Consider the following 15,837-nt stretch of genomic DNA (forward strand, 5'->3'; position numbering starts at 1 on the left):
AGTCTGAGCCCTATTTATGTGCCTGTGTGTATAGACCTCTGATGCCACAAACACATGCCTTAGGATGCCCAGCACTTGCTGAACAATATGGCAGCCACAGTGATTCATAGTTCAAATGAACAACAGTAACCGGACAGCATCTGTGTATATGTCTGTCAATAGGCATCAGAAAATGTACTTGGATATTCATGAAGTCCTTACAAGCATGTGTTCTTAACGAGCTGATTATATATTACTGCAAAGTCAGGCATGTTCTTGCTGTAAAACTGTAACCTTTGTGGCACACAGAGCCACTCTGCAAAAGGAATCAGGCGGCATCCAGATGCCTCATTAAATGCCACTACTGCTCTCAGTTAAACCTAATTAATGATATGAAACAAGTACAAAAACATCTTCTGCTACTTTCCCCTTCATAGTTAGTGGCAGACCCTTGTAGTTGATAACCTCTCTTGAAGCTTGTTTTTGTTTTTCACTGTTAAACAGGACTTTTGTTGCACTTTTATCCTTCATTTTCAGTAACTTTTGCAACCAGAATGCATGTTAGCATGCGTATGAATAAATAAAAAATATGTCAGTGTTCCGTTTACAGAAATGTTGACAGATTTTAATCACCAGCAAACTGTCACACTTCTGCAATTATTATGAGTGCTGTGCTTTTCTGATTGTAATTTGGAGGAATTCTTTTTAGTAGCAGTGCCTTGTTTACACTGAGTAAGCAACAACAAAAATAAAATAACTCTACTGTTTCTGTAGACAGCTCCCGATTTTCAGGAAACCAGACCTCGCAACTATGTGCTTTCTGCCAGTGCCTCTGCGGTAAGGAGACAATCCTGCTTTATTAAATACTGATGAGAAAAATAACACAAACCTATGTCATTATGCGATACTTTTTCATCTTCTGTTTGTCAAGTTGATCTTTCACTCTTATGACCAATGCATAGTTCACTGACTTTTTATGATTCATAATTAAACTTGAGGCAATTCAGAAATTGATATACATTGTCATGCTGGCAAGTAGTTCAGGTAGCTGTGAAGCTATGCTTCATTAATGTTTGACTGGAGGTGTGTCAGTCCGGTAAGAATGTTTATTACCCGTAATCATTACTGGTGGCAGTTGGCATAGCATCCTTATGTGTCATATCACTGTATTATGTATTGTGAATGATTGTTGTCATACCATTGATAACAAACGTCCCACATCCTAGAGTGATGTTGTTCACTGGTTTAAATATAGCAGTCTGTCACTGCCTTTACTTTTGAGCAATGCCAAACCACACCTGCTGGGTGTGACTAAAAGTGTGTTGCTGGGTGTGACTAAAAGTGTGTGTGTGTGTGTGTGTGTGTGTGTGTGTGTGTGTGTGTGTGTGTGTGTGTGTGTACCGGTTTTTCCCATCTGGTGGGGACCAAAATCCAGGTCACCATGGGGTTGAAGGCAAGGCATTTTTCACGCTCAAAATGTGGTTTTAGTGTCAGGGCTACAATTGGGTTATCGTTAGGTTTAGGGCAGGGGTGTCCAAACTTTTTTCACTGAGGGCCACATACATAAAAATATAGGAGGGGCTGGGCCACTTACTAGAAATTAGGTATATAACCTTAACTTTAGTGTATTAAAGTTAGAAAAATCACTTAAAAGTGGTCGAATAGGTTATATTGTTGAATATAATTCAAGACAAAACTGCCTTCATCACAGCTTTCCATAAATGGATCTTTATTGATTTATTCAGAAAAAGCTTTGGTAGCTCATTCTCAGAACAGCAGCCTCAGATTTCTTCTTAGACAGAAGATTTACAGCACAAAGAAAAAACAATAAAGGGGAAAATGGGACAGGTAAATTTCAAGTTTGTTATTTAAGTTATTAGGCTTAGCAACACACCTATCAGGAGTGCATATAATTTTAGTAAATTATTCTGGTGAGTATCAGCTGCGCTGGGTATGTAAATCGGGCCATCCAGCTGCGGTGCTGATCGCCACTCGTGCCAAAAATCCGGACAAATGTCACTTGATCAAGGAGCAAATCTGCATCAGATGAGATCAGCTGACTTTGCGTGTGCGTGCGCTGTGCACAGCGGTGTGTACTCTGTGTGTTAACAAGAAAAGCGCATATAAGAAAGTGGTGCGCAAAAGCAGGGTAGTGACAGAATTGATGCGCATTACTGATATTTGAAGCATGTGTACCTGCACATTAACACGGGTACTGGAATATATTTTTTACTCAACTAAAGTGCTCGTGCTCTCATCCACTCCCCGCAAAAAAATAGCAGCTGTGCGGTGTCTGTGGCATCGGTGCTCTCATCGCATGCGATGGAGTAAAAATCAAAAGCACAGCTGACAAGTCTTCAACAACTGGATTTCTGGACATGCTGACGTTGTTAAAGTCCTGCACTTTTTCCGGGCACATTATTTCGGTGACTTTAATGAGGCCGTGTTTTATGAGGTCTCCATCTGAAAAAGGCTTGCCATGTCTTGCGATGAGTTGGTTGACCTCATAGCTGGCTATTGTAGCCTTTTCCTGGACCTTTTGAGCACGAAAAAAATACTGTTGCTGACCCCGCAGGAGAGCTACCCTTTGCTTTAATTTCTGCTCTCGCTCAGCACCAGTGTAGGATGCATAGGCCTAATGTTTGGTTTCATAATGACGTCGTACATTATACTCTTTCATAACTGCCATAATTTCAGTGCAGATCAAACAGACACACTTCAACTTGAATTCTTTGAAGAAATATTCACTCTCCCACCATGTCTGAAATTTTCTGCATTCACTTTCTACTAGTGATGGGTCGTTCGCGAACGAAATGGCTCTTAGAGCCGGCTCTTTGAAGTGAACGACGCGAGCCGGCTCCTTATTGGGAGCCGTGAGGGTTTTTTTTCTTTCTCTCACCCTCTCTCTCGCCCTTTTTTCCGCTAAACTCGCACGCGCGGCCTGTACTTTGCGCTGGGCAGAGGGGGGAGGGGCGTTAGTTACACTCGCAGTAGCACAGGAACAGAGCCAGAGAGAAAGAGAGCGAGGGACAACAACGTCACATTAGAAAGGGATAGTAATCATCCACTATTTTCAGTTGCAGATGATAAAGGATTCAGAAATCATGCAGGCCCATATGACAGAGAATGTGCATCTTCTTTTTGTTTTAATATTTTAATTTATATTTAATTGTGTTGTGGTTTGCAGTGTTTTGTGTTGTTTCACGTTAAATTTGTTTAAAAGGAAAAAGCTGAAATTTTAAATAGTTAAAAGTTTAAAATGTATATAGTTGTTCTTTGTATTATATGATTTATTTATTACATTTTATGTGGAGTGAATAAATAAAGTATATTTATGGTGGCCCTTAGAGACAAAGCATGTACAAACTCCAAAACACGTAAAAACTAAGAAGCACGTACAAACTCAGAATCAAGTACAAAAGCCAACAGAAGTGCTCCAGGATGCTAGGGCGCAGTGTTGAGCTTTTGTTACCTAGTGGCTACACATGCCAGGAAGTATCAACAACCGGATTTGGTGTGTGGTAGTAACAGGTAAATGATTTTTTTTTTTAATTATTTGAATAAATATGAGTGCTTGTCTATAAATACACAAACAATACACATATGCTTTCAATTGTGTAATTTAAGTGATCTGGGTAGCTCTGTTTTGGAAGTTCAGTTCATGCTAGAAATGTGTTTTGGAGTTTGTACGTGCTTTTTGAAGTTTGTATATGCTTTAGAGTTTGTACGTGCTTTGTCTCTAGGGGCCATATATAAACATATATAAATAAAACCACTTTTTTTTACATTAGTAATTCCTTTTCTGCATAATTTTATATTATTGTTAATGATTAAATAATTAAAGCAACAAAACAACCTGAAGAGCCGGTTCGGAGCCGAAAGAGCCGGCTCTTTTTAGTGAGCCGAGCCGAAAGAGCCAGATCTCTAAAAAGAGCCGGAAATCCCATCACTACTTTCTACCTTTCGCTTCTTTGGTTCTGCCATGTTTGGTAACTTGGGGTAAATTTCTTCTGTGATTGTCCTTTTTGGTGGAGCAACTGCCTTGATCGACAGTAGCTCCCCCTGGTGTTAAACCTAAGAAGTGCAATACACTCAAGCAAAAGTTGAAGTGCGGGCCATATTCTATTCTATTTATAAAGTTACTTGCGGGCCAATTAAAAATGGATTGCGGGCCGCAGTTGGCCCGCGGGCCGGAGTTTGGACACCCCTGGTTTAGGGTAAGGGTCAGGGGTACACATTCATTTTTGATGATAGGGTTAGGCTAAGTCGCTAGGGAAAGCATGTCAATGAGATGTCCCGACGAGGATAGCAACACCAGACGTACGTGTGTGTGTGTGTTTGTTATATCAGTTTCAAAATTCATAAATATGAATATTTATTCAGTGTCAAGATTTCAGAGTTTAAAAACATCTAATACAGATAATTCAGGTAACATTTTGACAATATGCACAGAATTAAATGTCTTTTTTTATATTAAAATATTTAAACTAAGATCATAGATGTGTTTTTAGTATCAGAGTGAGAATGAGTATCAGTATTTAGAATGAGATTTAGTTCTAAAAAAGCAATAACTAAACATATTGTTTCAACATTTCTTGTGTTTTTTTTTTTTACTACTTTTCAATTAAATGTAGAGTTAACATTGTGTAGTTTACATTTTAAACAGTGTGTTAACCTTTGTAAAAACAGGGTGGTAGGTTTTATTTAGTAACGACCTCAGGTGCTGGTTCTAGGTGACCATGGTGAAGTTATTCTAGGATTTTCATGTTATAACTAAATTTTCTCTTCTTATGCTGCGTGTTTTTGGCCCATCAGCTCTGGACCGAGGAAGTGGAGAAAGTAAGTATGATTGTGTGTGAGTTGTGTACTTTGTCGATTGTCTGTCTGGTCGTTAGATTGAGATACCAGTGTGCCTTAAACAAACTAGGTTATACCATGTGCTTGCTTTCAACGGGCCACGATTTAAGGTGACTCTTAAACTTAATTACCCTAGACCTCCTACCAGCTTTTACTCTTTTCAGAGCACATAGTGTCATACGCTGTACATCCCAGCAATGCAAAAGAATTAACGTCATTTGGGTGAATGAAGCTGGAGCTTTTGTCTTCTGAGGACTGTAGGATATGAAAAGTAGGGGTGGGTTTTGATTATCGATTTATCAATTAAAATCGATTCTAGCTTGGATAACGTGATATCGACTCATTAAAATCCTGAATCGATTTTTTAATGTAAATTTATTTTGCCCAAAATGCCAGAATCTCAGGTTAAACCTCACAAAAACAACCACCAAACAGCTAAAACAGTAAATGAGAGCAGGTACACGGATTCTGCACAAAGGTGCAAACACAAAGTGCGGACCCGCCGACGGATCAGAATCAGTGAGACGTCGCCTTTCTCACCTGACGGCATGGACACGGTCAGGGCTGAAAGCCAACTGCTCACTGATTCTGATGTTTCGCCGGGTCCGTGCTTTGTGTTTACTCCCTTTTTGCGCTAGATTCTGAGCTGTAGGTTTTTACCTCTCTCCAAACAATATTGACTGAACCAGCAGCAAAAGAAGATCCAAACTATGCTTCACATAAACATTGTCATGGATTCCCTCTGACTTTTGCTGTTTTGCTTCCACCACGATAAAATCACACTTCATGCACAGCTCTCCCTCTCTCTCTCTCAGTATACTTCAAGAACAGTTTCCTGTCTAAAAATCTGTTTTCTGCATTATTCACTTGCGCACAAGTCTACCGTTGTTTACAGCGCTGTCGTTTTTTCCTTTTACTTACTTCTGAAAAGAAAACCTAATTTCTGCTGTTGAATAGGCTACTGAACAAATTTAAACTTTTTAAAACTATGCAAATTTGCAAAACGTTTAGCCTGGTCTCTAATAAAACGTCTGTAACTTTGCTCTGCTTCACTTCAGCAGCATGTTCATATGTTGATTAATTGTTTTCTTTCGTTTTTGAGCTACTGCAAAATATTTTTATAAAATCTCTGGCCAGGAAAATCACCTTCATGTTTTTCTGTGTTTCTCAGCTACTTTGACACAAAGGCATCTGTTGTGATGCTTACACCTTTGATAAAGTCTCACAAGTGTCAGCTTTCTTTTTATAGATATAAATATATGGAAATGTACTGATGCATGATCTGAATTATAATATTTCTGACTGTTTGAGGCAAAATTTCCCCGAATCGAATTGAATCGTGGATCGAATCGATTCAGGACCTTGTGAATCGGAATCGAATAGATTCTAGAAATCGGTGACGATACCCAGCCCTAATGAAAAGGTTTAAGACTCTTGACTTACTTAATAATTATAGAATAATCACTGTATAACTATTGTTTTTATTATTTCAGGCTGAACATGAGCTCCGAATAGCCCAAACAGAGTTTGATCGCCAAGCAGAGGTCACACGATTGCTTTTGGAGGGCATCAGTAGTACGCATGTATGTGAGTCACACCCACAACCTCGACTTCTATCAGCTCCAGCCACACACAACCTTGACATTGAACTTTCAAAAGAAAAAGTAACTTTGGGTAACCATAGATGGCAATAGTCAAACACTTCACTGAGCTCTTCTCTGTAAACATTAAATATTAATTACAAAGTAAATACAGCACAGTTTTTTTTCTCTCACCTAAGATTAGAAAATATCTTTGCTCCGACTACATATAGATATATAGTACACACACTACCAGTCAAAAGTTTGGACACACCATCTCAATTAATGGTTTTTCAATTTTAGATTTTAGATTCTTCCAAATAGCCACCCTTTGCCTTGATTGCTGCTTTGCAAACTCTTGACATTGTCTCAATGAGCTTCATAAGGTAGTCATCTGAAATGGTTTTCCAAAGGTTCCCAGACATGCTGAGCACTTGTTGGCCCTTCACCCTGCCTTCACTCTGCGGTCTATCTCATACCAAACCATCTTGACTGGGTTTAGGTCAGGTGACTGTGGAGGCCATCTGGTGCAGCACTCCATCACTCTCCTTCTTGGTCAGATAGCCCTTACACAGCCTGGAGGTGTGTTTGGGGTCATTGTGCTGTTGAAAAATAAATGATGATCTAACGAACAGGATGGGGTGGCTCTCATCCTCTCAGTCCGGCAGGAAGTGCAGCGGAGGCGCCACCCAGAGGGGAGCCATTGAAATATGGGGTGAAGAATATGAGAGGGGTCATTGATGATTTTGGCTCCCTGTCTTAACGGCCTGTTGGCTGAAAACCTGTGCAAGAGTTCTGACTTGCAGGCCAATGATTTTAGAGCACACTGATGCAGTGTGCTGCGGTCTGTTCCTGTTCTGAAAGCTGAGGGAGTGGAACCAGCAGGTAATGGAGAAGGTCATGATGCTTTGCAGGAAGGCATAGTAAAACATCATCATGATGAGTGTGCTGACTCCAAAGGAGTTGAGTTTCCTAAGGAGGTATAACTGTTGGTGGCATCTCCTGAGAATCTCCTCTGTGTTGGCAGAGAATTTCAGGAGGTTGTCAAAAATGGTTCCCAGGTATTTGTACTCCTCAACTTCCTCCACTGGCTTCCCATGGATGGTGGTGGTGACTGAAGCAGCCAGATCCCTCTGACTACTGGAGAAGGTCACCACCATCTCTTTGGTTTTGCTCACGTTCAGTTCAAGTTTGGAGCTGTCACACCACTCTAAAAACTCCTGAAGAGCGGGCCCATGGTGTTGTGAGGGGCCGGATGGGATGGCACGTTGCTGCAGGATGCTGTGGTAGCCATGCTGGTTCAGTCTACCTTCAGTTTTGAATAAATCCCCAATAGTGTCACCAGCAAAGCACCCCCACACCATCACACCTCCTCCTTCATGCTTCACGGTGGGAACCATGCTTGTGGAGTCCATCAGTTCACTTTTTCTGCGTCGCACAACAACACAGCGGGTGGAACCAAAATCTTAAATTTAGACTCATCAGACCAAAGCACAGATTTCCACTGGTCTGTTGTCCATTCCTTGTGTTTCTTGGCTCAAACAAATCTCTTCTGTTTGTTGCTTTTCCTTAGTAGTGGTTTCTTAGCAGCTATTTGACCATAAAGGCTGATTCACACAGTCTCCTTTGAACAGTTGATGTAGAGATGTGTCTGCTTCTGGAACTCTGTGTGGCATTTATCTATTCTCTAATCTGAGGTGCTGTTAACTTGCAAATTCTGAGGCTGGATGAATTTAGACTCAGCAGCAGAGATGACTGTTGGTCATCCTTTCCTGGGGCGTTCCTCATGTGAACCAGTTTCATCGTAGCACTTGATGGTTTTTGTAACTGTACTTGGAGACACATCCAAAGTTTTAGCAATTTTCCAGACTGACTGACCTTCAGTTCTTAAAGTAATGATGGACTGTCGTTTCCCTTTACTTAGCTGATTGGTTCATGCCATAATATCAGAATCAGAATCAGAAAGACTTTATTTATCCCCAAGGGACAATTAAGATACAACAGAGCAGCATGACGCTGAAGATAAGGACAGGCAATAAAAATTGACATAATAAATACACAGTATATACAGTATATACACATGTATAAAATTACACAGTTTTAAAATTAAAGTCACTGAATAGGTATATAAATGACTGTAAGTGACTAAAAGTGAATAAAGTGTCAGCAGCATAAAAGAGCGTAGAGTAGTTTATGTTTCTGGAAATGGTCTTATCGGCTGGAGTTAAAAAGCAGAGTGGCTTTGGGGACAAAGGTGGCTCTCATCCTCTCAGTCCTGCACGAAATTCCACGGAGGCGCTGCCCAGAGGGGAGCCATTGAAATGTGGGGTGAAGAATGTGAGAGGGGTCATTGATGATAGGGGCAATCGTGGCTCAAGAGTTGGCAGTTCGTCCTGTAATCGGAAGTTCGAGCCCTGGCTCCGACAGTCTCGGTCGTTGTGTCCTTGGGCAACCAAGTTTGGAGCTGTCACACCACTCTACAAACTCCTGAAGAGCGGGACCGTGGTGTTGTGAGGGGCCTGATAGCACTGACAGGAGAACTGTATCGTCAGCATATTTCATCAGGTGACAGTTGGGCTGTTTGGATCTGCAGTCATCGGTGTAGAGGATGAAGAGCAGGGGGGAGAGCACACAGCCCTAGGGGGAGCCAGTGGAGGTGGAACGGAGACCGGAAAGAGAGTTGCTGACCCAAACTTTCTGAGAACTTTCTGAATTTGAATTCTAACAGTTGTCAAATATGGCTGTACCAACCTGATTTCTGCACAACATAAACTGATGGTCCAAACCCCAATAAGAAAGCAAGAAATTCCACAACTGAACTCTGACAAGGCACAAATGTGAAGTGAAAACCATTTCTACTCATAACTGATTAAAAACTGATAACAATATAGTTCTTAAAATATGAAGCTTATTGAGAGAAGGCCAAGGGTTTGAAGCACTGTCACCAAAGAGAAGGGTGGCTCAGGAACCATAGATAGATAGATAATTGTATATTAAATATTGTTTTCACACATTGTGGTAGAGGTTTTATCAGTGTAAAAAAATCCAATCACATTGTTGTGGTCCTTTAAGAATGACTGCTGATTCTTATTTTCAGGTGAATCATTTGCGCTGCCTGCATGAATTTGTGGAGGCCCAAGCAGCTTATTACAAGCAGTGTCACCTCCAAATGCAGGAGCTACAGAAAGAGCTGGGAAGGTGAGAGTAAAATGGGGGGTGATGTGGGTGGATGGTTTGATTCATTCAGCTTCGTGCTTGGTGAGAATTGATAGCCTGTATCCTTTATACCCCAAGCCTGAAGTTGTAATGCCAAACACTTCGGTTAACACAATGACACAACGATCTACTCATAACTGATTAAAAACAGATAACAATATAGTTCTTAAAATATATAAACTAATAACTAATATAATTGCACTGTTGCAGTTTCTACGACCCATGTCCAACATAGGACAACTAGGCAACTGGTATAACCCTTATCAAGCCTTATCATGCTTGTTCCCGTGGCATTGGAGAAGCACTTTTTATTTAACTTCACTAGTATACTAAGAACCTTTATCCTGCTGCTCTTCACCTAACCACCGGACTGCAGCAGCTCTTTATCTTGTCATTCTTCCCTGCAATATTCTGTGTTACTCAAAATGGTAAAGATTGGCATCCTCTATATCACATTTTATGATCCACATTTTATGATTTACAACAATGGATAAAGTAAAATTAAGAATAAAAAGTATAAATACAATCATAGAATGGCATCATTAATCATATTTTTTTTCACCTTTCACCCTTTTGTTGCTTTGTGTTCATGTTGGACGACTCTTTGCAAGACCACGATTTCTCTTGGAGTAGTTTCTGCATTCCATTGTGCATTTCTATTTTGGCTGAAAATCTACAAAAAGCTACTTATTTGGCACTACTGAGTGCCAAAAGCCATAATTAAAAAATATTATACATTTTTCAACATGCATACAAATATTGTATTTTTTTTTCACTTTGCAGCATATAATATATTGTATGCATTGCTTCAAGTTATAGCAGTGTAGATGCAGAAAAAGCTGATTATTTAGTTTTTCATACAAAGTTTTGCCCATTTTGTATTATTTTAGTTTATTAGTGTTCTACATGTTCTGGATATTCAGACCATCACATCTACCTCTCCCCCCCAGGCTTCCTAATGCTTTCGCACTGAACTCCACAAACGCCATTGCTACTCCCAGTATGGTGACAGAAGGCAGCAGCAGCCCAGTGGAAACTGACACCCTTAAGATCGAAGAAGTTCAAGCACCAGCTACAGGAACCCGCAAAGCCAGAGTCCTTTATGATTACGATGCAGCTGATTCCAGTGAGCTCTCCCTTCTGGCTGACGAGGTGAGGTTTCATCATCAGCCTGGAACTAGGCAGCCAGTAAATGGCTGTTGGTCTCTGGCCAGAAATCTCTCCAGGGCTTGGTCTAAACAATAGGCTCAGTCATGTGGCATTTGCTGGTTGTAATTATGTAATGTACTTACACTTTCCCGGATCTTTAATCTTTTGTTTGTGTGTATTTTCTTTTCTGATGATGGAAACAAGTACAACAATCTTGCTGTTCACATGCAGAGACGTATACAAATGTACACCTGTTAAAAGTATAAAGATTAAAAAGAAAATCAGCATTCCACTGTAACATTAGTCATGGACATGCCCTATGTGTAAAAGTAATTCCCACCACTCTCCCACGATGCTTTTTTTTTGGAAAGCTGAGTTCAGTGTCACTAGACACAATCAGGCCTGATTACTGCTGGACCTTAAGAGTCAAGTAATCTGTTACATGGAACCTGTGTGACAGTGTGAAGGTACAAAACCCTAAGGCTCTTGGACTCCAACAAACCACAGTGCGAGCCATCACTCACAACTGAAGAAACCTTGAATATTCCTGAGAGTGACTGGCCTACCAAAATTACTCCAATGTGGCAAAAGCTGTGCAGTCCACATAGAGTGTACTAATGAGTACAGGTAACTGGAAAAACAGGCAGCTGATACAGCCTAAGCAGTTGTATGTAATAAAATAAATTAAAGTAAAAAATAAATTGTGGGGTCTTTTATAGCCAACAACAGAAATATTCATGATTTATAGAACTTTGCATCACAACCTCTGTTGTCCGCTGATGAAAAGCTTTTCTCATAATTGTTTGAAAATGAAATTTAAAGGATGGGAAACATGTATTGGACCTTAATAAGGTACAGCTTATCAGTGATGTTAAGTGATCCATGTAAAAAAAAACATATTTTAGGTTCCTGTTTTATTTTGATTAATAAAACAGATCAAATATGTTCGCAGATATTGTGTTTCAAATGTAGTTCCAAGCTTCATGCAAATTAAAAAGGAGCTAGTGACAAAATCAACAAGAGATGACTTTGATCAACATTGGATAGTTTTTAGATTAATTGTAAACAAATTAGGAGTTCAGTTAAAGATGCAGAAAATTTAAACTGAACTCCTGGCATGATGTTGCTATGCTTTTATCCAGATACACTTTGTTCTTTGGAAAGACTGTGCATGACCTTTTTAGTAAACGTTTGCTGAGTTAGTAGCATATTTTCATTTCTCAATATCATCATGTCATTCACAGATGATTTAAAAAAATAATGCAATCAAATGTCTATCTGAGAAAGTATCCATGTGTTCATTCCAACTCTGCAGTGTCAGCAGACACGTAGATACACACAGCATTTAGATTTCAGTCATAACTCTGAGTCAGACAGAGCTGCGCTTTTTAATCACACTCACATATTGAAAGTTTGATCATCTAAAAAAACTGAAACAATTTATGAACACCACAAAGGGGTTTGAGAAATCTCGCCCTGCCGTGGTTTGTATGTCAGCTGTGTCCAGTGTCTCTTTTATATGCTGAATTTAAAACACTTCCTCAAATGATACGCTTGTGCGTCATCAGTTGGTTTCTCCAGTAAGGTTCCTTTTTTCCTCTTCCCTCCTGCTTCTTTCCCCTTGATAAATTTTAGGAACTGAGTCATTCATTATATTGTGAGCAGATCTGGATGACCTGTGTAACAGGAATCAGAATCAGGAAGACTTTATTTATCCCCAAGGGGCAATTAACATACAACAGAGCAGCATGACGCTGAAGCTAAGGACAGGGCATAAACAGGCAATAAGACATAGTAAATACACAGAGTATACAGTATATACACAAATTACACAAATATACACAAATGACACAGTTTTGAAATTAAAGTGGCTGAAATGTGAATAAATAACTGTAAGTGAGGTGTCGGCAGTATAAAAAGAGTGTGGTTTATGTTTATGGGTTTGGGAAATGGTCTTATTGGCTGAAGTTGAAAAGCAGGGTGGCTTTGGGGACAAAGGTGACAAAAGAGACAAAGTAGACAAATTAGAAAAGCTTAACATACCCTGGGTTTGAGTGTCGGAGTAATTATATGAAAGAAACGAAGCCAGGAGAGCATCATGAGTAACTCTGCCTTTGTCCTCACCGGTGGGCAATTAGGAGTTAAGCCCCTTGTGAATAACAAGGGAACTGAAATGGTATGACTTTTGTTCAATTCAGTTCAATTAAATTTTATTCATATAGAGCCAATAATAATAACCGCCACCGCAAGGCGCTTTATATTGTGAACTTGCATGTGAACAAGCATTTGGTGACCGTGGGAAGGAAAAACTCCCTTTGAACAGGAAGAAGCCTCTGGCAGAACCAGGCTCAGAGAGTAGCAGCCAGCTGCCACATCCAGTTGGTGGTGGGGGGTGAGCAGAGTGTCATTGTCCCTGGATCTGGGACCCAGGATTTTGAGTTTTAGGGAAGTTTTTTTAGTTTTGCTCATCACTTTATGGCTCTATATTCTTTGTTGTTGGTGTTTAGCTTTCTGTTATTTCTCAAGGTAGGCTTGATACCACATTTCCTGCCTTTAGTTCTGAGGTTGTCTTTCAACAATCTTTATGTTTATTCTGTGTTTATGCAGGTTTATGGTCCCCTTTTGGTTTTAAGATGGAATTTATATTCAAGTGCAATAGCCTTCTGTTTATGATGTTGTGTTTTATATTCCAGATGAACTCCGAGTCCACAATCATGTGTTGTAGATTGATGGAATGGTCCTTCTTATTAACTCTTGCTAGACTAGGAGAAGCCTCTTCATTACTTGCAGATCTAAACAGTGAAGTTAGGGTTCACCTGCAACACCTGAGCATGAATAAGATCCTGGAAAGCAGCTAAATCATTTCGAGGATTGAAATACAAGCATGTGTGAGAAACATTGCTACCCAGTTACATGTGTAGAGTTACAGAAGAATGTAATCCCTGTATGATGACACCATTTACCCCAGTGTTTTCCTGTTTTCTGTTGAATAAAATATAGATAATATGATTAATATACTATACTATAAAATGCTGATTATTTACATTTGCCTCTGTTTTGCACATTTTGAATGCTTGCCTTCTTTCTGCATTACAGCTCATCACAGTTTACACAGTGCCTGGAATGGACTCTGACTGGCTGATTGGAGAGAAAGGAAACCATAAAGGAAAAGTGCCGGTCACATACCTGGAGCTTCTCAGTTAGACAGCGCACACACGTATGCATGTGCATGTGTGTGATTGGACACATAGTGAAGCCACAAAGAATTTCTCATTCTTACACTAACCTCTAATCCTCAATAACACTTCTCCCAAATACACAAAATGCTTCTCAGACAGCAGTGAAAATAGAAACACTCGTATAGTGACTCAAGGAAAATCCTCATTGGGGATGGTTAACATTCCTTTCAGTTTTCTGTTTGTGATGTTTTTGTGTTATGTGCATCCCAAAGTTTCAAGCAGGCGTCCCCATGCTTGAATGAAATTATATTGGTGCGTTTGATGTCTTTGCTATATTTTAAAACTGCTTTCTTTGCTAAACTCTGATGAAGAATTGAATTGTAAAAGTCTAAATTATTCTCTCACAGAGATTAGAAGTGTAAGCTTTCACTGAACTGGGTCTAAACGACGAAATTAATCAGTTTTTCTTCAAAAGGCAGCGGGGCATGTAAAACAATTTCCTGTTCTTAATTCTTTGGGTTAAAGTGGTGATATTAGGCGACTAAAGAAGAAGTGAAAACAAACGGGACTTCTTTATGTTGTATTATTTTCCAGTCCCACTTCATATGTGAGGAGCAGGGAAACCATTGAGGCCACTTTTGGTTTGTTTGAAAGATGTGACAGTTTCCTTCTTTTACTGCAAATGTGTTTGCCCCTTTCCTTTTTTTCCTCACAGTGACTCTTGTGATTACGTTAATTTATTGGTGATGAAACTGTCATATATGATGATTTACCATAGTTTACAGTTTACACTGTAGAATTGTAAACCACGGAAACTGTTTGTGAGGATTGTTTGGGGGAAAATATTTGCCTTAACTGCTAGCTGAAGCGAATGCAATACCTATGTTATTTAAAGCAAGAATAGTCATTTGGACTTATTCTTTTTTTGTTTTTTGCTTCTCACATTTTTCCACACCAATGCAGCTGCTCCTACGAACAATATGAACACTCTACACCTCTTTTCTAACTGCCTTAAGAAGACGGGTGGGGACTGCTGACAATGTGCCCTTCAAATATTGTACAAATGTCCTCTGATTTAAAGTTCACCACAGCCAGCATGCAACACTGACACTCCCCTGCAATTACACAACTGCCTGTGTGCTTTGGCCGTGAATGTTGTTTTTTATTTAGTTTTTTTGTATTTCCAGTATTTGTCATTAAATTAAAGGATTTTCAGTCTTAGTGCTGCATGTGCTACAGCCGGTAGCCCGTCCTGCTGGATACTTATGTGTGTGTACATGAATGTAGACAAGTCTGTTTGTGTGAGATCTAAATCTATTGTGCTCCCTTATGTCCTGCATGTGTACATGCATGCACTGCCTTTATTTATTTATTTATTTTTTAACACAGCCGGCTGATACGTTCACGTGAAACAAGCGTATGTTACCTGCAGGTCGCGTCACATGATAAGAATTCCTGGTACTTGTGTGCGTTTTTGTCCTGCTCTCTTCTCTTCTGCTCATTTCACAAATTTGAAGTAACTTTCTGTTATCTGTCTGTTCCTTGCTGAATGAATGAAATGTGTCCATTAATAAAACTGATTGATTTGAATTCCTCGTTTTCAGTTATTTTTCAGTTTGACTCATAAGAACCCCAACTACACTTTTTGGGTTTTTTGTTTTTGTTTGTTTGTTTTTTAAATTTTGCCTCTGATTTAAAATGTACAATCGCCAAAGTTGTGACGTGAAGTGCAGATTTTCACCTTTAATTCAAGCTATGTAACGGTCACGGTGCCTGGGTCATTGACCCTGAGTTAAGCATTTTGGGCTTTTCAAGTTCTCTTTATTAGTTATTGTCTGTCTGTTTCTTAGTTGGCATTGTGTTTTTCTGCGTTGTGC

General features: G+C 39.7%; 1 protein-coding gene across 4 annotated transcripts in view; it reads left to right on the forward strand.

Moving 5' to 3' along the window:
* LOC102796483 (endophilin-B2-like) overlaps positions 1-15,550 on the forward strand; it is a 30,762-nt gene extending 15,212 nt beyond the window's left edge. For all 4 annotated transcript variants that reach the window (XM_087848988.1, XM_087848990.1, XM_087848989.1 and 1 more), the window contains 6 exons: positions 754-816; positions 4,795-4,818; positions 6,330-6,419; positions 9,514-9,614; positions 10,583-10,784; positions 13,878-15,550. In XM_087848988.1, coding sequence (XP_087705114.1) covers positions 754-816; positions 4,795-4,818; positions 6,330-6,419; positions 9,514-9,614; positions 10,583-10,784; positions 13,878-13,985 — 588 coding nt within the window. In that variant the 3' untranslated portion in view covers positions 13,986-15,550. The remainder of the gene's footprint in view (positions 1-753; positions 817-4,794; positions 4,819-6,329; positions 6,420-9,513; positions 9,615-10,582; positions 10,785-13,877) is intronic.
* The last annotated feature ends 287 nt before the right edge of the window (positions 15,551-15,837 follow it).

The sequence above is a fragment of the Neolamprologus brichardi genome, chromosome 12 (genome assembly GCF_056152115.1).
Source record: "Neolamprologus brichardi isolate AB-2024 chromosome 12, ASM5615211v1, whole genome shotgun sequence".
Taxonomy (NCBI): domain Eukaryota; kingdom Metazoa; phylum Chordata; class Actinopteri; order Cichliformes; family Cichlidae; genus Neolamprologus; species Neolamprologus brichardi.